The sequence below is a fragment of the Spizellomyces punctatus genome (assembly GCF_000182565.1).
Source record: "Spizellomyces punctatus DAOM BR117 chromosome Unknown supercont1.18, whole genome shotgun sequence".
Classification (NCBI taxonomy): Eukaryota; Fungi; Chytridiomycota; class Chytridiomycetes; order Spizellomycetales; family Spizellomycetaceae; genus Spizellomyces; species Spizellomyces punctatus.
In genome coordinates, this window is record NW_015971554.1 from 488,398 (window position 1) to 511,379 (window position 22,982).

Here is a 22,982-nt window from a genome sequence, read left to right on the forward strand (position 1 = left end):
TGTTGATGCGCGCGTCTGGCGTCTGATCCCAAAGGCCAAAAGTCGGCCAGCGGAGAAAACGACGAGGATTCAGGTTAATGAAAGAATGTGATCGGATTGCTTTCTTTTCCCACTCTGCACCATTCCTATAACCCTAGCGCACATTGTTGTTCTCTCCCCCGGTCCCCCGCGCTTGCGCAATGTTTGACAACGAGGATGGGAAGCCTCCCAACCCTCCCAATGGCAAGGAATTGGAGTCCCTGGAAATGCCGTCGTTTCCGAACGCCCTGCCTCCATCGACACCACAGTCCCCTACTTTTTCTCAACCTACAGAACATCCAGTGGTGGGCAGCCCTACACAGCCTGTTCCTCACCAGTCACCATCACCAGAAGGTAAAATAGTGCTTCTTTTTCGCCTGATCTGTGATTCCATGCGTTTGCGTCATATACTGATCAGCAAAGTTTTAGCCGTAGATCCCTTTGTTGCACCTTCAAAATGCACTCCAGATACCGATTCACAACCTCCTTTCAACATTCCTTCTGAATCAGGCTGCGGATCCCTCTCCGCTTCTACACCACAAGATGCTTGTGCTCCTAGTCCGGCAGCGTCGCTCACTGCGGAAGTTTCCTTGCCCCCATCAACAGCGAATGATGCAGCGCATCCAGTACTGACCTCGGTAGCACCATCATTTCCTCCCAGTACTCTCGTTCCCGGCTTGTCGTCTTCTGCCGAAGCAAACGTGGACACCGTCTCCAATTTCCCCTCCTATGGTGACTTTGGCCCGCCGACATCACAGCAGCGTCAGGCTGGAACTATTGCACATGTGCATATGGAAGGCGTGTCCCGTCCTCAGCCCCTCTCATGGGTAACGCCCACAGATAGGCCTGCTGAGAACTTACAACCATCAATATCTGGGTCAACGTTCCCTGCGACCGTGCGCGGCAGCGACGGCTCTCATTCCCCCATAATTAAGGATCTCCATACACTCGACAATATTTCAACGAGTTTGGGCATGTCATCGTCGTCCTTTCCATCAATAGGGACACATGGAGTACCTCCTGCGAGCAGCGTTCCTTTGGATTCCTCGTCCGCAACATTACCTCCAGCCGCTCCAGTAGCGCCTCAAGGACATTTTTCCACTCCTTGGCCATACTCGGTCGCATTGTCAACCCCGCATACGAGCTCACTCGCGGCAATACCACAACCAATCCCTCTTTCGGGCGCTGTTCGAGGGATGTCAGCAGAGCCATCAGAGGATCCCCTTCCAGATGGTTTACCTCCCACGGATCATGAAAATGATGATCCGATGGCCGATGATTCGCAGGATGAAATGGACTCTGACACGGAAGAGCACAAGCCAGAAGTCCCAGAGGACAGCCATTCATTCCAGTCCAGCCATCCAAACGGCGAACTCACTAAAAAAGCACTTACAGTCGAGACGGCCGTGCGAAAACTATCCGTTATCGAGAGAGATCCTTCCTTTTTATGGGAAAAAAGTTTGAATATTTATTTGAATCGCGAAAGGGCTTATGGGGAAGCTTTAAAGCATCAGATCCTCCAACAGCGACAGCTTATGGATCAAAAAGCCAAGGAAGTAGATTCATTGCGGCGAGTCGTCGCGATGGATCTGGCGCGCCCCCAACCACCATTCGAACTTATTTTTCGACGAAAGCGCAAATTGACGGAAGAGCTGACCTTGTAAGAATTGTCATAATTTTTTCCTAACGTACGTGATTTATGTTCACATAACTTATTCGTGCTATAGTACAGAGAACCAAATGGTTGACATCGCTGAAAGAGAGGAGGCGCTAGTACCGATACGTTTGGATCTGGAGATCGAAGGCATCAAACTACGCGACACTTTCACTTGGAATCTAAATGGTATTTCTAACGAGGGATATTGTGTGTTGAGACTGTAAAAACGTAAACCAATTAATGCACATCTCCCAGAAACACTGATCAATCCTGATCAGTTCGCTGAAATGCTATGCGATGATTTGCATTTACCGGCTGCCATCTTTGTCCCACATATAGCAAGAGCTATTCGTGAGCAGGTGGACGATTATTATCAACACGCACCATCTGTGCTACATTCAGCCGAGCAGGATACACGAGGAAATGATGGCATCGATAGCGGGAACAAAGACGCCCCAGAGCTGCGAGCAATCATCAAGGTATGCTTAAATAAACAAGGAGACCACTCTGACAAAAGGGCTGACATCCTTGTTTAAGCTTGATATTACAGTTGGGAATCACTGTTTGGTGGACCAGTTCGAATGGGACCTGAACTGCAGGAGAAACAACCCAGAGCTGTTTGCAGATCATATGTGCAATGAGCTAGGATTGGGCTCCGAATTCAAGTGAGTTGTCCGTTCCTTTGCACGCAAATCTTCCTAGGTCTCCTCTTGGCCATTCTCTAATACTTTGTACAGAACTGCCATCGCTCATCAAATACGAGAGCAAGTCCAAACATTTGCAAAGTCCCTCCTATTGGTTGATCATCATTTCGATGGGCAGCCTATCGACGATGACGAATTGTCTTCCTGCTTCCTACCGCCGATTGAGGCTTCCCGTGTCATTCGACCCCCCAAAGCCAAAGCGCTTTTTGGCCCGTATTATAACCCCGTGACGGACTTGGAGATTGAAAAGATGGAAAAGGATAGAGAAAGAGATGCGCGGTATGAGCTATCATGGAAAGGTTGTAATTTTTGTTGTCCTGTTGACATGGAAGCTGCATTATCAGACGAAAGCGTCGGCAAACGCAACGTAGTCGTCGCGCAATCGCCCTGCCCGACCGTGAGGCGCCGAAAACCAATCGCACTGGACCATTACAGTATAATCCCTTGGAATTGCAGGATCCGCTAGCCCCTCAATTGGCTGGACCCGTCACACGGCGAAACCCTCCGCGGAGACATCGTGGTATGGTCGACCTTCCACTAGCACCCGCTCCGGTTGTGAAAGAGCGGGAGCGGGAACCGCAGCCACCACCGCTTCCTCTTGAAGTGTTATTGACACGAGGTAATTGTTGCGGGTGCCATTACAGCCCAGTCTCGGACCTATGCTAACTTGATGATCTGTAAGGATGGCGGTGTCGGAATTGTGGAGTTAGTGCCAAGGATACGCCTTTGCTTCGAAAGGGCCCAACTGGCGAGAAGGTAAGGCATTGTCCTTATACACGGCAGTCTCAACTACTGATCGAATACTCACTTTCTCTGCCGCTCTTGATTTTTAAAAAGACTCTATGTGATACTTGCGGTCAGTCCCCACCTGCAGTTTCTGTCGTTCCATTACAATGCGCTGACTTTTTTGTTCTCATGACACCCTTAGGTCTCTATTATCACAAAACCAACCGACAGCGCCCAGTGTCACCCGCACCACACCCCCCGACACCCATTTTCACATCTCAACAACCAATGGAAATCACCACGTCACCACAGGGCTTACGGGTAGCTGCTCAACCTCACCAAGCATCACTGCCAACGTCGCCACCCAACATGGGCATCGAGAACCCATCAGCATCGCCGCTGCCACCGCCGCACCCCGCCCCCCTTTCCTTTCCAGAATCAACCTTGCACCCGCCACAACCTGTTCGGATCCAAATTCCGGGGTGGTTACCAGAATGCAAATCCGCCCTCATGCAAAAATATCCGCATGATACTTTTGAAATTGTGCCAAAAGGGAAAACGGGTGAACTCAGACTCAAGTGTTATGATTGTCCAGGTGAGTTGAGTAAAAATAATAGAGGTTGTCTGCATAGATTGTTGACTTTGTCTGGACTGTAGGTAAATTATATCAAACAGGACCAGGCGAGACGTTAAACAATTTCGAGATACATTTGAAGAACAGGCATCATCGTGCAAATGTCAATGCACGACTTGTAAGACAGGGCTATAGGCGAGAATCGATGGACAGTGGATGGGAATTGGAACGGGGATTCGAACCCGTATCTTAAATACACAGGCTAATGAAAAAAGGGGACGTCTTTGTGCAAGCGGAAAAATCCCAAATGCATGTCGTGGTCCAACATCACGCAAACAACCTTTTCTCTCCAAATACGAATCCTCAAAAACCCCCAACCAAACCACATCACCACCGATTACCAGTACGGTAAGCTAACACCCAGTGACTGCAAAATACGCATTCCAAACAACGATACAACGTCCTACATAGTTTTTGCCATTTCCTTTTTCTTCTTGTTACGTGGCGGTGTCACGGGCCGGCCAGAGTTCATTCCTCCGTAGGCATATTTCGTTTTCTTCTCTGCAGGTTTCAGTATCTGGCAAGTGCAAATACATTAGAAAACAAACCATCAGACCTACTTTAAGTGATGTTTTTATACACACCTGAAACGAGCACATCAACGTTTCATCTACACTCATCATCGCCCCCGCATTATCAAATTCTCCACAGTAATTTGGTGCGGAGAACAATGTCACCAGCTGTCGTTTTGCGAAAAACTCGTATCCGTCTTCGACAACCTGATGCGCCCGACAAATCAAGTCCAAATCATGTTTTTGCAAAAAGCGAGTAACTACGTCTGGACCGAAGGTGAAACTGACTCCTCGGTCATTTTCACTCCATCCAGTGATATCCTTATCAGGATCAGACCATAGCAAGTCACATAACAACCCTAAAAAGAAGCGTTAGTTATCACATGTGATTGTGTAAGCGCCTTGAAAGGCGTACCTGTGTCCGGAACATCAGTTGGTCTCATCACCCTCCGAATTTGGTCCATACTCTGCAAATCAGGAGATAGCCCGCCGTGCATGGTAAAGATTTTCTCGTCAATGATGGCGGCAATGGGGAGACAGTTGAAACAATCCGTAAACGTCTTCCACAATTTGATGTTATATCTCCTCTTACCTATCAAAAAATTCCAAAGATTAGCGTTCCATGCACGCACAAAAATGGGGAGAAACAATGCACCTACATTCATCATAAAACCCATAAATACGGTTGATGCTTGCGCATTCATGATTTCCACGCAAGACAAAAAAGTTCTCTGGGTATTTGATTTTGTATGCTAGCAACAAGCAAATCGTTTCCAATGACTGCTTTCCTCGATCGACATAATCGCCCAGAAACAAGTAGTTAGCTTCCGGTGGGAAGCCGCCGTACTCGAACAACCGCAACAAGTCGTAATACTGTCCATGGATATCCCCTGGTTCCGAGACATTGGTGTTTTACCAAAAAACGATACACCACAACGAGCTTACCGCAGATTTTGATCGGTGCCTCCAGCTCCAACAAGATAGGTTGGTTGATGAAGATTTCCCGGGATTTGGTGCACAGGTAACGGATTTCGTGTTCTGCAAGTTGAACTTGCTTCCCAGGTCTGCTACCTCGTACTACAAATTGGCAAGCGCGACACCAAAAATTGGCGTTAATATAGGTGATCAATTGAACAATACCAAGAAAGGCGCGGAGGCGCTGTTGATAAAGAACGGGCTGGCAGCTCGCCTTTCTGCGCACGTTGGGACAAGTACCTTCCAAGAGACGTTCGATAATCGAGTCCACGTCAACCTCCTGGTTCTCCGCCATCATACAATTTGGAGCGTGCTGATGATGCAAATATCACGGAATGTCGATATTGGCGTAGAGATAAAAAGGAAAATATGTGCAGGAAAAATAATCAGTAAAAACCATAGTCTGCCTCCAAAGACTGTCGGCAAAAGACGCTAATCGTCTGCGCGATGATGATTCGGCCATGATCAACTCACAATAGAGACGTGGGTGCTGAGGGGCGAGGACCGTCAATGCGTATACACCAAACGAGTTCAAGGGAGAAGCCAGGAAAGAGTCAAATGTCCAACGTTGGCTATTCTGACAAACTGGAGATGTGTTTTTTTTAAAATGCCGAAAACGAACGGTCAGTGAGAACTCGAGCAAGTTGATTGTGCGTGTGCGCCTTTTGCAGCCCTCTGATTATCGCAGCGGGTGGCGGTTGTGTAGCGTAGCAACTGACTACTTGTGCAGGCAACGAGAACGATGCTCAAAGCGATGGCGGTGGGGGGGAATGGCCGGCCGTGATTTCCTTGTTCGATTTCCCAACCCCAATTGCCGACCCAAAGCAAAATAAAAAAGGCAAAGGGAAAGGAGGGCGGTCCGTGTGTTTGCGTGGGGGGCTTGTTGTGGATTTGGGAAGGGCTGAAAAGGGGATGATGGTACCTTAATGTGACTGTGCCGCCACCTTCAAGGCCAGACAATCGGCCAAAACGTCGCTGGGAACTGGGTTAATGACTAGAAGAACAAGACGGTCGTCGTCGTCGTCGTCGTCGTCGCCGCCGCCGCGGTTGCGAACGGGAGGGTCGTCGTCGTTCTTTATTGGGTCATGTTTGGCATGGTGTCTTTTATGGTGCCCCGTCCATGCCAACGTGGAAAAGATCATCTTTTGTCCGTCAAAAGTGCTTGCGTCGACTGAAACTTCCTGGCTGCATAATATCATATCTGAACGCTCCAACCTGTCAGTTCTTGCTTGGTCTTGTTGCGACTCTTTAGACCCAAGAGACACCTATTCCCAACAAATCATCCTTTTTTTTTATAGAACTGCCTTGGAAGCACCCTTCTCAATACTCCAAGACCACCTCAAAGCGGCACTGCCTTCCGACGAGAGAAGGCATTACTGGGCAAATGACCATGACATTCCACTGGCTGACACGATGCGATATTATAGCATACGCCGATTAAATCCAAAAGCTACATATGAGATTCGCGTCTGCTGGCCTGCTACCGTAGGTGTCTATCATCTGCTCCTCCACCCGTTTGAGCAACCATGTAACTATAAATCCTTGCTGGGAAAGGCACCCGCCGATTGGATGTTTGAGCTTGTACCGGTATCTGGCACGGTATGCTTTCAAACCATCGACAGACTGAAAGATGTGGCCCAATCCCAGCATTAATTGTCCTGCTCAGACATCGGAACTCGTTTTGCGGCTGACAGCAAAGCATGCAGGCGTACCGCAAAGGTTCATGAGAGATAAAGTTAATGTTCGTATTCCATACACCATAGGTAAGACGGCAAAAATTATCAACTTGGATTAGTAATGTTATTGAAAATCCCCGTCTAGTCCTGGATCATCTCGTCTTTGGGATTCTCCCACAATCATGCCTTCCTACCATTTTGTTTATCTGCGTCATTTTACTAGCGGGGTCTCTTCTCTTCCTGCCTAGGCTTTCTAGACTGTTGCAAAACAACTTTGAGAATGTCAAGAATGCATAACGCTTCTAGTTGCTGGCCACTAGACTCCTTTTCGTCGATATGATATATAATTATAAGTGTGTATTGAGCGAGCAATACAAAAATTGAATTTAGATAGTGCAAACAACATTAAGCACACCAGTTATGTTCGATACTGGGTGTCCTTAAATACGGAACAGCGACAGTAATCAAGGGGCTGCCCTCAGCACCTCCGAATACTTCTGGCAGTCCCTCACCACTAAATGAAGAAGTCCTGAGCCGTCACTTCTTATGACGAGCTCTCAACTCGCTCGTAGATGTGACGCTGTCAGTCAGGCCTCCTTCCTCTATAACCCCAGTATCCTATCGTGTTCGAATATGTTGGTGGTTTAGCCCTGAGGTGTTTCGGCAAGTTGAATGGGTTCTTTTTGGAATCCAGGTTGTTGTGAAAGAATCATTTTCATAAACTCATACTGCAGTAGGAACATTAGACACCAGAGCCAACATCAAAACCAGGACTTTCGCTCGTACCGTTGTCCAGCAGATGGCCGTTGCCGGCATATGAGATAGAATCCGCGCTCGTGCCCCCATCGTGAATCCGACCAAACCATGTCGCTGGTAAATGAGACGGAATGCTTCAGCCAACCCAGAAGCATGCCTGATCGTCTGGTCAACGACCGCTCCCCTTGTCTGCAAAAGTGTTTTGGCCACATCAAGAGGATTTGTAAGTGCCGCTGCCGCCGCACCCGCAATGGCTCCGGAAACGATATGAGTTTTTGGATCATATTTTCCGCTTGGATTCAGATACTTGCGAAAGTACTCGTATGTGGCAAAATGAATCGATTGGAAAGGGATAGTCATCATGAGAGTTGTGGGATAGGAGATGTAGAATGCGCTGAGTCCTTCTTTTCTGAAAATGTCCAATGCTGCCTCTGTTACGCCGCGGTAAGTGGACCCGTGTACTTGCATCCGCTGCTTGACGACTATAGGAGCCATTTTCAGTGCTTGGATTTAAACAATCATCCAACAACAAAATAATTCATACCATCAAATGGATTCATCAAACCATCGCTGACAATAGTTGCACATGCTCCTGCCATCGCTATTTTGCACATGAGGTTAAGTGCCAAAGATATTCCGAACATGACAGATTCTAAACATACCGTGTGATACATGGTGGTATCCATTGTCCATGTTGCTAAAGACCTCCTTACATTTTTCGTATGACGCAAAATACAAGGCGTGTGCTGGTCCTGCACCAACGATAACAGAGTTTACTCCTCGCCACAGGGTAGCAAACCCCTCAGCTGTTGTGATGCGAGAGAGTGCATTGGCGACACCGCTATATATGGCTTGTGGACTTGGTGATAGAACTTGCATTCGGGTCTACTCCAAACAAAAACTGTGAGTGTTGATATGCCGCAGACTGCGGGATTTTGTGTCAGTGCTCGGTACCGACCTTCACACTATCGAGCGGATACATGACAGTGTGCTCTGTGATACCCGCCAGTGCTCCTGCCAGCATGTTGGTTGCGACGGAGGTTGTAGGTAGCGCTTCATAGTCTACTTCGTCTGCCATGGAGCTGCGGATTGATTGGGATTTGAACTGTGAAATGATGTGAAATGGGGTGTTTATAAGTTGCAAAGGCTTGTTGAAAAGTCAATTCAAAAGGTTTTGAAATCTTGTGAGACAAAAGATGATTTTAAGTCACTGTCAGGCACAGTCACATTTACACGGAAGGCTGATCCAATTGAAAGGTTGTCGATGGGGGCATTTGAGCTTTCGACTGCGGCGAGAGGTTCATTGCATTCTGCCGGTCAAAAGGACGAGAGTTGACCAAATGCAACAAGCTTTGATATATTCTGCAGCTGTTTTTCAAAAGTATATACACACACACAAGTACACTATTTCATTGCCGGATTGGGAACGGACTAGTATTCCTGGCTTTGAGAGCCGCCCTTTTCACCCTTTCCAGTTTTCGACTTTTTGGGGAGCAAGACAGAGTGAATGTTGGGAAGGACACCACCTTGAGCGATGGTGACGTTGCCCAGAAGCCTGTTCAGCTCCTCATCGTTTCGAATGGCCAACTGCAAGTGGCGGGGGATGATACGGGTTTTCTTATTGTCACGCGCAGCATTACCAGCGAGCTCAAGGATTTCCGCAGCGAGATACTCGAGAACAGCAGCCAAGTACACAGGTGCACCTGAAAAAAGTGAAATTGTAATGAGAACTGCGAGCATGTTTGCAGCAAAAACAAATTCTGCATTGCTGTTACTCACCAGCTCCCACGCGCTGAGCATAGTTGCCCTTGCGCAAGAGACGGTGGATACGGCCAACGGGAAATTGAAGACCAGCACGGGAGGAGCGCGATTTGCCGGCGGGTTTGGCAGCTTTTTCAGCTCCCGACTTGCCTTTGCCACCTATTGTAAGGCAGCCCCAAAGTTAGATTGACTCTACAAACCAACGTGATTGAAGGGTGGCCTCTTTCCCCCCATCGTGTCATGTACCCACCAGCCATTGTAATTACAGAGAGATAAAGAGGAGAGTTGCGAAAGAGATTGGGGCGGAAGAGCTAAAGGTTTGAATGAAGCGCCTTTGTGTTATATCCGTTCGGACATTGCGTGACCTGGTCTGCACGGGACTCGGACACGCGCCCCTCGTCTAGCATTTGACCTCAAGCGCTCGCCTTGGAGCGTTTCTGCCTTGGGGGCTTGAGAACAGCCGTGGGATGAGCTCTGGATGAATTATCATTGCGGCCATACCACTTGGCATTTCTTTTTGATAGTACTGTTTGGTGTCAAGCGGGAGATTTGGATGCTTTATAAACCTTCTTGACCGATGGAGTAGCATCCGACAGCAAACGCTCATCCGCAACCCCAAACCATAGAGATTTCCACTACGCATTATATTAAGAGGACCCTCTGCTTTTCACGTTGTTCCGCAGTTACTTGTCGCTCTCCTCCATTTGTTGAAAAAAAAAAACCAGCAAGCGATTTGGGGGTTCGGATGAACGCGTTCGTTCGGACATGACGATGCCTCAAAATCCAACCAATCAGCGCGTCCACATGATAACCTTCCCCCACGCCTATTTAAAGGGAACAGCGTTCACCTCTCCCCCCTTCAACTCTTTGCGCCAGCATCATCGCTTCATCTCGCTTCATCTCCACCAAATCTTTTCCAGTTTATTCGAATACAAATGGCTCCCAAGGAAGCTGCTGCTGCTCCCAAGGCCGAAAAGAAGGTAATCATCTTTCAAACCTGGGTCCCAGAAACAACGCGCTAAATTCCAAACTGTGTAGCCTGCTGGTAAGGCACCCGCTGGCAAAGCTCCAGCAGGAGAGAAGAAGGACAAGTCCAAGAGAAAGACCGTCCGTCGTGAGACCTACTCTACCTACATTTACAAAGTACTCAAGCAGGTAAATGCAGCACTCCGACAGGAAAAGGGGAACGTTACACACTGGCGCTAACCATTATATTTGTTAGGTGCACCCTGACACTGGTATTTCGAACAAGGCCATGTCAATCATGAACTCTTTTGTCAACGACATTTTTGAGCGTATTGCCGGAGAGGCTTCTAAATTGGCTGCATACAACAAGCGTTCTACTATCAGCTCTCGTGAGATTCAGACTTCTGTCCGTCTTATTCTCCCTGGGGAATTGGCCAAGCACGCCGTTTCTGAGGGTACCAAGTGAGTCATGTTTTTCGCATGGTTATTTACTCATCAATGGACATTCGATATTGACCCTTCGTCTTTCCCAGGGCCGTCACCAAGTACCAGGCTGCTAAATAAGCGGTTACACTTCCTCCCGCGTTGGGAAGGGCAACCGTGTTTTCAACACGTGCAGTTGAAAGGATACGACCTTTTTGTAGATACTGGATTTTGTCTGCGAAGTAATATATATAACGTTTTACCGCAGTTTTCTTACCGCCGACGCTGCACATCAAGCCAGAGGCAAATAGACAGCTCGCAGCAGCCTTCTGTGAGCACAATAAAAATGGGAACGCAATCTATGAGGCACATAGGCACGAGATGACGCCTAGCACAATCAAGTGAAAAGAAAAGTTTTCAGTGTGTCCTAATCTAACAATGTAAACGCCCGCCACATCCGTTGCTCTCTTGAGGGCTGCTCAGAGGTCCAGCAGTATCCGCCTGGGGTCTTCAATCAACTCTTTCAACTTGACCAAAAACGTTACCGCCTCACGACCATCAATCACACGGTGGTCGTAGGTCAGTGCAACGTACATCATAGGACGAATCTCAACCTAAAAACCATACGGCATGAGATCACCGCCCGATAAGGGAGATAATCAACTGTTCTCTACCTTTCCATTCACGACGACAGGTCGCTCTTTTGTGGCATGCATACCCAAGATGGCTGATTGAGGTTGATTAATGATGGGGGTACCAAACAATGAACCAAAGACTCCGCCGTTCGAAACAGTGAATGTGCCACCAGCCAGATCTTCAATGGTAATTTGATTATCACGGGCCTAAAGTGAAACCAAGTATTTGGTCAATCTTAATTGGTAAATCCATACACGGCACAGGACTTCGACCCTGAGACAGACCTTCTTTCCAAGAGCAGCCATAGCCTTCTCCACTTGGACAATTGACAACGTCTCGCAGTTGCGAAGAACAGGTGTAACCAGCCCTTTTGGAGTAGCAACAGCAACGCTAATGTCCACGTAGTCGTGATAGACAATCTCATCCCCTTCAATGGCAGCGTTAACACCAGGAACCTCGTGGAGCGCCAAACTGGTAGCCTTGATGAAGGCACCCATGAATCCGAGCTTCACGCCGTGCTTCTCAGCAACAAGCTCCTTGTACTTGGCACGCATTTCCATCAAATTGCTGGAATACAAGTCAGAATGCACTATTGCGCAGGATTATGCAGAAGCCAGTCTCGAACCTCATGTCAATTTCGTTGAAAGTGGTCAAGGAAGCCGCAGTCTCTTGTGACTCTTTCAAATGCTTTGCGATCTTTAATCGCATACGGCTCATCGGTATCTATGTATCTGGTTAATGAGGGCACTCATGCCATCTACGACTACAAGCACAAAATGCATACCCTACGTTCTGTACGCGAGCCAGGCATGTATCCAGGGAAGTCTTCGGCGTCGAAAGCGACTGGAGATGGAGCAGCTTTCGACGGAGCACGTGACGGAGCAGGCGCCTGTTTCTGCGGAGCTGAAAGCAGGAGTACGCCATCAGCATAAATGAGGTCGATCATCTTCATCGTTCCTCATGATCATACCTGGTGTCGGTGCTTGTGGTTTTGGAGCCTCTGCTTTGGGTTTTGGTGGCTCTGGAGCAGGCTTTGCCTCCTCTTTCTTGGGTTCCTCCTTCTTCGCTTCTGGTGCTGGCTGTGAGGGTGCAGCTCCTTCCTTTGGTGCATCGCCAAGTTCAATCTTGACCATGTTTGCGCCAACGGCTACCGTGTCTCCTTCGTTGGCATAGAGTTCCAAGATGGTACCGGATTCCGGAGAATTGACAGTAACATCGACCTATCGTGCAGGCCCACTTAGCGACACCACAAAGTAGTAAGTCGATTATCGGCTTTTACCTTGTCCGTTTCGATAGTTGCAATAACTTCATCACGAGCAATGAATTCTCCAACCTCTGACAAAAGACAAAGTTGAGTGACAGTGCTGTGCACGAAAAAGATCAGACAGCATGCTTACTCTTGTGCCATTGCGTGAGAGTTCCCTCCTGGATAGATTCAGCCATTGGTGGGAACTTCACCACCTTATCGGCTGTTAAATGCGGCGTGAGAAATGCACAAAACGGACACATCTGAAACCCGGACAAAAAAATTCTTACCCATGTAGCGCACTTGACTAGTACGAAATACCGCATGGCTGGCAGGTAGGCGTGGTCTACGGTTGAAAGCAAGCACTACGATAAATACTTCCGGTAACAACTGCAGACTGGAACGCGACCTAATGTTACCTAACACTTGGAGCTGAGGTAAAGAGACTACCAGTGCGGATGCCCCTTGTGGAAATGGAGGTAGAGATGGACGCAGAAGCGAGGCGCGGTGATCTCAGCGTAGCGCGCACCGCACTTGTGCCAAGGCGACGACAAAGTGCAGATGACATTATGACACGACCTCGTAGACTTTTTCCCAAAATGAGAAACATTCAGCTTACAGTTCTCTGCACACACACAAAACAATAACAACGTTCATGAACTTACGGTTGGTAAGGACGGTGCAAAAAGAGAAATCTGTCGTTTACCGACAGCAGTTCGTTTCTAAATGAAAATCGCGTCGTTCTTTGAAAAGCCCGAAATAATTTGTGCCGCACGACTTGGAGACGGACGTTGGTCGGCTAAAAATGACATCGTGCCCGGTGAATTGGTTTGCGGTTGCAATGTGGTTCCAAGGGCTTACGTGCGCAGACGCGTTGGGCGCGCTTCGAGCAAGTCGATTGTTGAGGTTCTGTTTGCGACCTTGGGTATTGTCGCTTGTTGACGACGCAGAACCTGCTACACAGTCTTCAGCAGTCATGGATCCCCATTTTCGAAATCTGCTGCAAATGTCAGCGAATCGGCCAAAACCCCCAGAGAGCCCAAGTAGCCGACATTCGCAGCATGTCCGATCACGACCATCGTCAATCAACTCAAGCGCACTCCCTAGTCCATCCATGTCGTGTGGAAATAATGCGCCCTCTACCCCACGGAGAAATAAACGACGAATTGACGACATTTTGAGCCCGCGATCAAACAACGACAGGTGAATTGTTTTTCAGATCCTTTGAATCTAGAACTTTGATATTTAAGCTGCTGCGCAATAAACTAGAATATTGATGACATCCCCATGTCGCAACGCCTCAGCACATGCACTCAGATCACCGATGAGGAATGCCTTTACGGGTTCACCACGGGTTGACGGAGAAGGTGGATATGATTGACTGTTTTACCTCGAGACCAGATCAACTAATCCTTTATGGTACTACAGACGAGCCAGAAGATACATACTCGCTTTTAATGTATCGAGAACTACTCGATACGCCGTCAAAACGAGGGCGCTTAATTGGTCCAAGTCCACAGAAACGAATCCTACCACCGCCTCCAGACTGTGCCCTCAGTCCAAAATACCTACGATCATCCCTCTCGGCGGCAAGTCAGAGTTTGGTACGATCACCGCAGAGGGGCCATTGGGAGATTCCTCGTAGTCCTTATAAAATCCTGGACGCCCCCGAATTACAGGTTGGACATATGCTGACGATTTACCTCAACCAAAATTGCCGCTGAGCTATTTGCCCAACATAGGACGACTACTACTTGAACCTGATAGATTGGTCCTCTACAGATATCCTTGGAGTTGGCCTAAATACTTGTGTGTACCTATGGAGTGCCGCCAGTAGTAAGGTAGAGAATACAGCGGTAGACAAGAAATTACCAGCAAAATCTAAAGAGAAAGTTTCACTAGGTCACAAAGCTTTGCGATTTAGGCCCAAATGATAGCATTACTTCCGTCAATTGGATGCAAAGAGTAAGTACTTTGAATGCTATGATCCATTTTTCGTGCCACTAATCCAACTTTTATTGTGAAAAGGGTACTCATTTGGCTGTAGGCACGGACACCGGGCTCGTCCAACTTTGGGATGTTGAAAAGGAGAAGAAGGTCCGACAATTTAAGGGTCACACCAAAAGGGTCGGTGAGTTACCATGATGTTTCATGGTGGTTATCCATTTCTGCTGGTTGACATAGAACATTGTCCTTCCTTTCAGGTACAATTGCCTGGAACGGTGAGCTTCTTACGTCTGGAAGCCGGGATAAAACTATCATGCAACGGGATGCCCGGATACGCTACGGACATGTCAGCATTCTCAACGCCCACACTGCGGAGGTGTGTGGGTTAAAGTGGAGTCCAGATGAAACTCAATTGGCCTCCGGAGGGAACGATAACCAGTTGATAATATGGGATAAGCGAAGTGATACACCAATATGGACACCAGCGAGCCCACATCAAGCCGCCGTGAAGGCACTGACATGGTCACCGCATAGAGTGAGTTATAGAAGTCATGGTCCGCTGCGAAGTCACCACTGATTTCCGGTTATTTTGCAAAACAGCGACATATGCTTGCATCAGGCGGAGGGACCGCCGATCGGAAAATCAGAATATGGAATGTTCAAACAGGACATGCCATGAAGCAGATAGACACAAATTCGCAGGTGTGCAACCTTGCGTGGGGAAAACAATCAGAACATCTTATCAGCACGCATGGTTATTCCCGAAACCACATAACCGTGTGGAAGCAAACAGAGACGTCACTGAAAGAAGTCGCGACTCTAACAGGCCACGGCTCTCGAGTCGTATATCTTGCCATGTCTCCAGACGGGCAGAGTATAGTGACGGGTGCGGGGGATGAGACTCTGCGATTTTGGAAGATTTGCAACGCAAAGAAACCCCGGCAACCAGAGATTGACACATCAACATGTGTGATTTAAGGATGAAAATCCGATTTTCTTCCAACTCTTACTTTACCATCATTGTTATCCACATAAGTATTAATGTAATATCTAGAATACTGCCACTTCTATAAACTATGATAGTGCCATTTCAATTGACCGTGATCGGACATGTCTTTTCGTGCGCTGATTTAGAAGCGAAGTAATGCTCAGTTGAAGGTCTTTCATTTGGAGCATGCTTTCTTCGTCCTTCTCGTCCAACTCCTGGTCTTTTCGTTTCAGCTCCTCCTTGAGCCTACCGACCAAACGATCACGAGCTGCAACATCTTCCTTCAGCTTTGCAATCTCTGATCGATCTCGAACAGCTTCGTCCCTGAGCTTTTGAAGCTCACTGGACGTTTCTTCCGCCTTTCGCAATTGCTTTTTGGCTGTTGCAAGAGCGCTCTCTATTTCCCCCTGTCGTGCTTTCAATGTGGCGATCTCCTCATGCAGCTGGGATCGTTGCTGCTGCCAGCGCTCGCGCTCTCGCTCGTGTTCACGAAGAACCTTCGAATGTATTTGGGTATGATTTGCGGCGTCTACCTGCAAGCTATCCCGCTGTTTTGTAAGCGCCTGGAGTACGGATTCTAGCTCACGTCGACGGTCCTCCTGCAAACAGCATTCATAAGAAGAAGTTCGCCATAATAAAGTACTCGTCAAAAAGCATACCTCCTCCTTCCGAATTCTCGCCTCCGCATCCGCTATTTTCTCTGACCAGTTTCTCTTTTCAGCAAGTAATTTTGCGCGTTGGGTGTCGAGCTCCTACTTGCGGCATGTAAGATTGCGCTGATTTGCATTGCTAAAGTGGCATGACCAAAATACCTCCTCTGCTCGAGTCCGAGCGTTTTCGGTGACCTTTAAGCGATCTTCCATCTTTCGGATGCTTTGTGCAAGGTCATGATCTTTGGAGGCTTCAACTGCTTTCAGCCTCTCATGGAATTCACGGTCTTGCCGCGCCAGTTGGTCTTTTTGAAGAGAAATGGTGTGAGTGATTGCGCGAGTGAAACCGACCGACTGAGTGACCGGGAAGTACCTTCGTACATGGTTTTCATGGCCTTTAATTTATCTTTTACTTTATCAAGCTCCTCAATAAGCATAGTTTTGTCTCGTTTTAACACCTCTACTTTGACGTCCGCCTCCCGCAAGGAAGCTTCTAATTCCAAGCTCTGGCGTTTGGCGTCGGAGAAAGCCTTTTCGCGCTGAGTTTCAAGCCGCAATCTAGCCTGGGTCAAGGATGAGTGCCTGCAAAGTCGACTAGAAGTGAGATTTTAAGATACCTCTCTATCAGTCAAGAGCTCCTGCTGTAGCTCCTTTACTTTATTTTTCATTTCAGTTCTCTCGCGGATTAGCGTTTCTTCTGCCTCTTTCATCTGCGCTTCCGCCTTTTGCAGCTTAGCTTCCAAGATCTTGTAAGCCTCTTGTGATCGCGAAATCTCCTTGCTTGCCATTGCAACCTGTTGCTCTTTTGAAGCCAAGTCTTTTGAAAGATTCGCAAGTGTATCTTGATGGGTCGATGTGAGGGCGTGCACTGTGCTAGTTAGCTGATCAGCCTGGAGTCGAATACGTAGATCGTGTTTTCGCCTGTCCCGGTTTCGCTCCACTGCATTGCCTGCACAGTATTGCATAAGAGCTCCGGAAATTCAACGGTGGCATTACAAGCAATTGCTCACCAATTGCTCTGGCAATGTCGTCGGGTACCTCATTTCCGGCCAGTTGTATTTCCTCTAAAACAGTGTTCCATTTCAGCAGATCTACCAACGCCTTAGATCCAAGAAGCCCAATGTTATTCCAGCGCAAGTCTTGTTGGTGGAAGTAATTAGATAGCTTGTCTCCAAAATCTGCACCAAAAAGTCAGCGTACCTAAGCATCGTAACGTGGTGTTGTTCCTGAGACATAATGCCAAAGATTGACATCCATTTGGCCCGATCTTGTTGTTACGCAGATCCAGCTCTTCCAAAGTCTGATTTATAGATAGAGCATCGGCCAGTGCTCTAACTCCCGCCTCCCATATTCCGATGCAATTCCACTCTAGCACCAGGCTGGTAGAGTAATAGAGTAATAGAAAAACCAATCTGTGAGTTTCGGGACCGCTTGGAGACTGATCAACAGCCTTCTTACCATTTTAGGGCTGTGTTAACCTTTAACATTTGCGCCAAAGCTGTTGCACCATCTGCGCGAATGCTTTGATTAAAAGTTACCAACATGTTGCTACAATCTGCGTTACAGCGACGAAACGGGATCGAACCTATTGCCACGCAGATCAAGATATCGGATGGTACAGTTTGTTTTCAGAGCACCCGCAATCAATATGCATCCTGTAAAGAAGATTCGTTAGAAACACGTGCAGTGGCTAATGGCATTGAATCGGAGGTTTCAACCTCATACCGTCGTCGCCGACAAACGTATCAGCCAAATTGAGTTTTGTAAACCTCACATCATTTGCCAAAGCGGCCGCCAGAGCAGTAATATCTTTGAGCGTTGTGGACTGCCCATGTATATCAAGAAGTTCGCTTGCTGCCACGGCCGTCCCATCGATAAACAGATCACCAAGAGCACGATGCGGTTCGATGGCCAGTTCAGTGCATTTTTGGATATAGGAGCTCTTGAAGGCTTCCATTAGCGATCGTGCTATTTAAATTGAAATGCATTATTGGCATTGTTTTACCCCGTAGTACGTGTTCCACTTACGTTTAAAGGTGTCAGCGGTTTTGAAGTTCAAAAGGCATCGCGCGCGCGCTGGACGCGTAGCGCTGCGCTGCTGACGAGGTCACATTGCTATGGCAACAAGCCGACGATCGGTCAACCACCAAACGAATGCCTCCTGCCCAGATTCATATGAACAAGGTGGTGAACGGGTTGTGAAGGTGAGGACCAGAGATGCATCGCACCATTGTGACCTGAACAGCGCGCGGGGACTCTCGTTCCTCCCAATTATTCGTCATTCCTTCCGGGCTGACCTCTTGTTTGTGACTCGTAGATATCGTAATTGACAACGACGAACGGTTTGTGTCGTCACAGCATACTCAGTTCCAATGGTATTTGTGATGATATGACGATGGCTTGAACGCAAGACACTTATCTGCATCTACCGATGGCAGCTGTTCTACTCGTTCTTCAAGACCCTTGTCGGGAAGCAAGTTACGGTTGAGCTAAAGAACGACTTGGAGATCCGCGGTACACTCGTGTCTGTTGACCAATTCCTGAATATCAAGCTGGACGATGTACATGTTGTGGATGAACAAAAGTACCCGCATATGGTTTGTGTCTTGCTGGTACATGTTGTCATTCGATTCGAGCAGCTAATGTGTGGTTGCAGATGTCCGTGAAGAACTGTTTCGTTCGGGGTTCCGTAGTGCGATATGTATCTCTACCCGCCCAACATGTGGATACCGCACTGTTACAAGACGCAGCAAGACGAGAAGCACAGGCTGGACGATAGCAGTACGGTAGCATGTGGTGGGGTGTACATATAATGACAACGACGAGATGTTGCAAGTAATGTGCTCAGGGCGTGGCATGCGTCCCCGCATCGTTTAATGAAGCGGTAATCAAACTGTGGAGGTGGATCCGGCGGTGGAATCGACAAGTGTTAGCCATTACTTTTGCTCTACTGCAGAGCCAATATATTACAAGGTGGCCAAAATATTGGTCACGCTACTTTGCCGCCGCTGTCTTCAGCTTCAACTGTCGGAGCTTGTCAAACATGTTTTCAAGTTCCTGATCCTTGTCGTCATCCTCTATACCCCCTCTATGGAAAGAGATGTTACTCCCGCGTCGTGGTAGCAACGCGACCTTTATGGGACCAAAATTGGGATCATCTTCTTCAGTCCCGTGCAGCTCGTCATCAGCATCAAGGAGAAAGTCCGGTATTTCTTCATCTGCATATAACGGGTAAGATTTGTGGATTGAGCAGGACTTGATATGTCTCCTACCTAGCCAATCGTCAACTTCTCCAAAGTCAATCGCCGGCGATGACGGACTCTCCGTACGACTACGGCTTTGTCGGTTGACTGTTAACAAGAGGTCAAAGTCCAACAAAGCCAGGTCAGGCCAAATCCTTTCATTTTGCCAGCAATGAGATTGCAGATTGCACATACCAGGGGTTTTGGAATTTCGTAAAGCGATGCGTTTTGGAGTGTGTAACATCTGCAGCAATCCTTGCTTGGGTTTCTTGCGTTGCGAGTTGGGACTTTTCCCCATTCTTCCATATGAATTATTTTTTTCCGAAGTCAATAATGACTTCCGATGGCGGGTACGCGGGGATTTACTGTCTGGACTTCGCTCCAGGTTCTCTTTGTCGCTTTGATCATTATCATCTGTCAACAGTGAATCGGAGCTGGAGTCAAATGTAACAATCTGGGATAATTTACTGGGTGTCTTGGGTCTGTACGCGTTGACACGAGAGGATGTATGTCTAGCGCTTGTTGCTGACCCACGAACGCTGTTGGAGGCCAAGGTCTGGTTTTGAGACTTCTCTGGAGTTCGGGCAATCTCTTTCTGAGGATGGAACCCCTGATTTCCTGACACCAGTAACGAACTTGAGAATCAAGACCCTTGTCAGTATTTGTAGAGCAGTATACATACCTAGCGCAGCTATGGGATCCGCGATGTTCTCAGGTGGTTCAGTCATCTCGTTCAGATCGTCTTGAAACAACCCTGTATGCGTATCGGAGAAGTTTAATTGATCAACCCTACCAGGCGATATGCTGGAGCCAGCGGGCGCAGAGGGAACTTGAGGGACGGGGCCGATTTCAGTGTGAACGAAGTTGACAATCTGCCAAAAGAAAGTTGTATCAGAAAATGAGATAAATGTACTTCTGATCGCTACTACCCCAACCGTATCACCTGTTCGCAAAGCAAATCGTATGCGACAGTTGGTTCTCGCTGGGAATGTGCGGTGGATGTCCGTGTAAAGCTGGAGCGACGAGGGGAATTGCTGGTCCGTGACTTAACGAGACTGACGTTCTGGCTAGCGGATGCACCTTGCTTATCTACAAACCCGCGCATATTTAAGCATTGAATGACATCGAAGGTGGGATACAACAAAAGGCTTTTACCAGGTACTCTCTTCTTGCTGCTGTTGGTTGTTTTCTCCTTTATTTTCCTCTGCAACGTGGTGCCTGGACGTCAATGAAACGACCAAATTAATACAATGAACGATTCGCCTGTAATTACAGCGAACTGCATACGAGAAGGAGAGCCCAAGCAAGGCTCCGATGCCTTAGAAGGTGGCCTAGTCCTGCACTTTGCTGCTGATGAAACTGTGGGTGCCAGGAGCCTGGATGACCGGCCATGACCTTTAGGTGTCGCCGGCGGTGTGACTGACAAACAAACAATTAGCTACAGGTCGATACATACGGCTGTCGCCAGCATCGTACCTTTGATGTCTTTGTTGGATGAGACTTGGTGTGAAGAATCAAAGTCTATAATGCCCATTCTAGAGGAAGCCGCTGCGACTAGGCGCTCTCGCATGGCTCTGGTCGAAGCAGCTATGGACGCAGAAGCGGCGGCATCCATAGCGCCGGTGACCTCAGATCGCACCATATCATTTATTGCCGCCACAGCCTCCGGAGTAGGAAGCTCGCTAACAATTTTAACGACAGTTGGTGTGCTGATGTCCATGTCCGGTCCTGGATTCTCGTTCAAAATTGTATCTGACGTCTCCTCTCGATTTTGTTTCGGGGGTGTATCATCATACTTGGAGCGAACGCCAGAACGGTTCGCAGCGATACTTGCTCGTATGTCCACCAGCTGTGTCTGCATATCACTCTTTAGTGTCCTTATTCTGGCAAGTAGTGTCTCTTGCTTGCAGAGCTGATCCGCTACCAGATCCGGCGTTTCCGAACATGCTATCGATGAGGGTCTCTGGTCACATTCAGATGTTGGGTTGAGAACTGATCCTTGAAGGGTTTTCAACAATTCAAACTGGGCAATGCTCCAGAGTCTCGTGATAGCAGTTAGGTCCAGTCTACCATCAACATAAGGTCGCGTTGTGACGCGTCCATCCCCATTCTGCAAACCAGATGGAAGCTCAAAGCACATGGATGTGTTCTCTAAGACGCAGTCACTAGTATGCCCCTTCAGAATGTCCTCCGTCATATCCATATTCCGCCGGTTCTCTTTCATCCAGTCAATTACCGTAGTCCATCCGGCCGAAATACGACTAGTAGTGTTCGCACGCTGGGAGAGGGCATCTTCCAATTTGGAGGAATCAAAGGCAGTCTGAAGCTCTTCTTGCAGCCGGCTGCGAGTCAAATGAGCGTCTTTCTACTCGACGAAAACGGGCGCCCTACTCAATAAAAAGTCCAGTTTACCGAATGGCATTCAAATGCTCACCTTCCGACAGACCAGGTCTTGATAGTCATTAGTAAGTTGCTCTGCATACGACTTCCACTGCGTTTGCAAGTCTGTTCGGGTCTTTTCCTCAGCCAAGAAGTCATGTGCTACAGCTGTAATCCGCACCTGAGAAAGTTGTCAACGCATCATTCGAGGGAAATCATCGAAACACCAAAAGTACCTTCAGCGCTTTCATCCGTAGTTCCTCCATCAAAGAATCTCGTTTCCCACCCTGTGGACGACCTATACGTGTAATCAAACTTTCAGCATATGGTGTCGAGGAAACGTGATGCCAAAGTGAAAACGCACTCAAGGATACATTTTGATTGGACCCACAAGAGCGTTCGAAGCTTACTTTCAGCACATAATGCGAAAGAGCAAGTAGCACTCGCTCAAATCTGAATTAAGAACAAGTTTTACTGAGACTGTACTTGGATGAATAGCACCTCCTATTGATGAAGCTGGCCTGACCTTTCCCCTCTGCATTCATCAAAATAGGACCGTCGGACCAAAACGTCTGATGGGATATGCCCCTCCTTCTTCAGAAATTCTAGCCACTTGACTGCAACATTCCGAAATTCTCGCCCTTGCCCTCGGTCCACAATAGGCCAGCATTTGGCGAACCGCTACATGCACGCAATGTACAGTCAAGTAAGTTCACCGGAGATTAAGGAGGGCGCGTGCGCGCTTGCTCAAGTGTTCATCCTCTACCATAATCCCACCTCTTTTGATAAGACCGGGTCTAGTGTGCCGAAAAGAAACCTCAGCACAACCTCCATTGATTTACTGGCACCCGTGTGTCCCGCAAACATATCTCGATGTAGGGTAACCCCTGGGTAGTGTACTGGCTGCAAGCCCAGCAGAAGCAAATTGCCCCAGAATATGGACCGTAAGTCTAAAGCGCTCATCGAAGCTGTCGTCGTTCCGTTATTGTAGAAGGAGGCATAAAGCAAGATCGGCAGGACTAGTTAGATCCACTGCAACCTTGCTTACCCAGACGCGTCCAGACTGTCGGACATGCCAATGTAGGT

The 22,982-nt window shown here is 48.1% G+C and overlaps 11 protein-coding genes across 11 annotated transcripts; 5 read left to right on the forward strand and 6 right to left on the reverse strand.

Annotated features, from left to right (window-relative positions):
- Positions 1 to 29: 29 nt before the first annotated feature.
- On the forward strand, positions 30 to 3,958 carry SPPG_08006 (uncharacterized protein). Its single transcript, XM_016756160.1, has 11 exons — positions 30 to 372; positions 448 to 1,678; positions 1,746 to 1,861; positions 1,931 to 2,154; positions 2,213 to 2,340; positions 2,413 to 2,658; positions 2,724 to 2,998; positions 3,062 to 3,135; positions 3,217 to 3,235; positions 3,308 to 3,700; positions 3,763 to 3,958. Exons 1-11 carry the CDS (start codon positions 180 to 182, stop codon positions 3,930 to 3,932), a joined length of 3,069 nt encoding a protein of 1,022 aa, XP_016604844.1. The 5' UTR covers positions 30 to 179; the 3' UTR covers positions 3,933 to 3,958.
- On the reverse strand, positions 3,897 to 6,098 carry SPPG_08007 (serine/threonine-protein phosphatase PP1). The gene is made up of 7 exons (XM_016756161.1): positions 5,701 to 6,098; positions 5,467 to 5,539; positions 5,197 to 5,328; positions 4,911 to 5,141; positions 4,667 to 4,843; positions 4,324 to 4,610; positions 3,897 to 4,256 (listed from the first exon to the last, which is right to left on the reverse strand). The coding sequence occupies exons 2-7, from the start codon at positions 5,522 to 5,524 to the stop codon at positions 4,143 to 4,145; spliced, it is 999 nt and encodes a 332-aa protein (XP_016604845.1). The 5' UTR covers positions 5,525 to 5,539; positions 5,701 to 6,098; the 3' UTR covers positions 3,897 to 4,142.
- On the forward strand, positions 5,912 to 7,377 carry SPPG_09517 (uncharacterized protein). Its single transcript, XM_016757689.1, has 5 exons — positions 5,912 to 6,443; positions 6,525 to 6,711; positions 6,781 to 6,825; positions 6,893 to 6,989; positions 7,048 to 7,377. Exons 1-5 carry the CDS (start codon positions 6,217 to 6,219, stop codon positions 7,197 to 7,199), a joined length of 708 nt encoding a protein of 235 aa, XP_016604846.1. The 5' UTR covers positions 5,912 to 6,216; the 3' UTR covers positions 7,200 to 7,377.
- On the reverse strand, positions 7,225 to 8,810 carry SPPG_08008 (uncharacterized protein). Its single transcript, XM_016756162.1, has 5 exons — positions 8,617 to 8,810; positions 8,321 to 8,543; positions 8,203 to 8,259; positions 7,689 to 8,140; positions 7,225 to 7,630 (listed from the first exon to the last, which is right to left on the reverse strand). The coding sequence occupies exons 1-5, from the start codon at positions 8,734 to 8,736 to the stop codon at positions 7,547 to 7,549; spliced, it is 936 nt and encodes a 311-aa protein (XP_016604847.1). The 5' UTR covers positions 8,737 to 8,810; the 3' UTR covers positions 7,225 to 7,546.
- Positions 8,811 to 8,949: 139 nt separating this feature from the next.
- SPPG_08009 (histone H2A.X) lies at positions 8,950 to 9,883 on the reverse strand. Its single transcript, XM_016756163.1, has 3 exons — positions 9,670 to 9,883; positions 9,438 to 9,578; positions 8,950 to 9,361 (listed from the first exon to the last, which is right to left on the reverse strand). Exons 1-3 carry the CDS (start codon positions 9,674 to 9,676, stop codon positions 9,090 to 9,092), a joined length of 420 nt encoding a protein of 139 aa, XP_016604848.1. The 5' UTR covers positions 9,677 to 9,883; the 3' UTR covers positions 8,950 to 9,089.
- SPPG_08010 (histone H2B.2) lies at positions 9,697 to 11,075 on the forward strand. Its single transcript, XM_016756164.1, has 4 exons — positions 9,697 to 10,399; positions 10,458 to 10,574; positions 10,642 to 10,847; positions 10,919 to 11,075. Exons 1-4 carry the CDS (start codon positions 10,355 to 10,357, stop codon positions 10,947 to 10,949), a joined length of 399 nt encoding a protein of 132 aa, XP_016604849.1. The 5' UTR covers positions 9,697 to 10,354; the 3' UTR covers positions 10,950 to 11,075.
- Positions 10,964 to 13,461, reverse strand: SPPG_08011 (alpha-ketoglutarate dehydrogenase KGD2). The gene is made up of 11 exons (XM_016756165.1): positions 13,356 to 13,461; positions 13,110 to 13,277; positions 12,981 to 13,036; positions 12,842 to 12,913; positions 12,724 to 12,779; positions 12,415 to 12,664; positions 12,229 to 12,347; positions 12,070 to 12,167; positions 11,729 to 12,011; positions 11,483 to 11,650; positions 10,964 to 11,422 (listed from the first exon to the last, which is right to left on the reverse strand). Exons 2-11 carry the CDS (start codon positions 13,256 to 13,258, stop codon positions 11,288 to 11,290), a joined length of 1,386 nt encoding a protein of 461 aa, XP_016604850.1. The 5' UTR covers positions 13,259 to 13,277; positions 13,356 to 13,461; the 3' UTR covers positions 10,964 to 11,287.
- A 34-nt stretch (positions 13,462 to 13,495) lies between these two features.
- On the forward strand, positions 13,496 to 15,732 carry SPPG_08012 (uncharacterized protein; the record flags this gene model as incomplete). The annotated part of the gene is made up of 8 exons (XM_016756166.1): positions 13,496 to 13,893; positions 13,960 to 14,057; positions 14,119 to 14,369; positions 14,433 to 14,531; positions 14,593 to 14,655; positions 14,719 to 14,821; positions 14,895 to 15,172; positions 15,238 to 15,732. The coding sequence occupies 8 exons, from the start codon at positions 13,496 to 13,498 to the stop codon at positions 15,613 to 15,615; spliced, it is 1,668 nt and encodes a 555-aa protein (XP_016604851.1). The 3' UTR covers positions 15,616 to 15,732.
- On the reverse strand, positions 15,606 to 18,325 carry SPPG_08013 (uncharacterized protein). The gene is made up of 11 exons (XM_016756167.1): positions 18,304 to 18,325; positions 18,001 to 18,243; positions 17,861 to 17,930; positions 17,734 to 17,796; positions 17,476 to 17,654; positions 17,286 to 17,414; positions 16,893 to 17,224; positions 16,649 to 16,838; positions 16,438 to 16,580; positions 16,285 to 16,377; positions 15,606 to 16,224 (listed from the first exon to the last, which is right to left on the reverse strand). Exons 2-11 carry the CDS (start codon positions 18,230 to 18,232, stop codon positions 15,712 to 15,714), a joined length of 1,944 nt encoding a protein of 647 aa, XP_016604852.1. The 5' UTR covers positions 18,233 to 18,243; positions 18,304 to 18,325; the 3' UTR covers positions 15,606 to 15,711.
- Positions 18,326 to 18,411: 86 nt separating this feature from the next.
- On the forward strand, positions 18,412 to 19,283 carry SPPG_08014 (U6 snRNA-associated Sm-like protein LSm2). Its single transcript, XM_016756168.1, has 4 exons — positions 18,412 to 18,479; positions 18,593 to 18,650; positions 18,714 to 18,872; positions 18,932 to 19,283. The coding sequence occupies exons 2-4, from the start codon at positions 18,648 to 18,650 to the stop codon at positions 19,052 to 19,054; spliced, it is 285 nt and encodes a 94-aa protein (XP_016604853.1). The 5' UTR covers positions 18,412 to 18,479; positions 18,593 to 18,647; the 3' UTR covers positions 19,055 to 19,283.
- SPPG_08015 (uncharacterized protein) lies at positions 19,191 to 22,966 on the reverse strand. The gene is made up of 13 exons (XM_016756169.1): positions 22,674 to 22,966; positions 22,423 to 22,577; positions 22,261 to 22,349; positions 22,133 to 22,194; positions 21,952 to 22,077; positions 20,994 to 21,882; positions 20,805 to 20,936; positions 20,673 to 20,735; positions 20,461 to 20,606; positions 20,200 to 20,389; positions 19,713 to 20,135; positions 19,548 to 19,625; positions 19,191 to 19,493 (listed from the first exon to the last, which is right to left on the reverse strand). The coding sequence occupies exons 1-13, from the start codon at positions 22,857 to 22,859 to the stop codon at positions 19,270 to 19,272; spliced, it is 2,763 nt and encodes a 920-aa protein (XP_016604854.1). The 5' UTR covers positions 22,860 to 22,966; the 3' UTR covers positions 19,191 to 19,269.
- Positions 22,967 to 22,982: the final 16 nt, after the last annotated feature.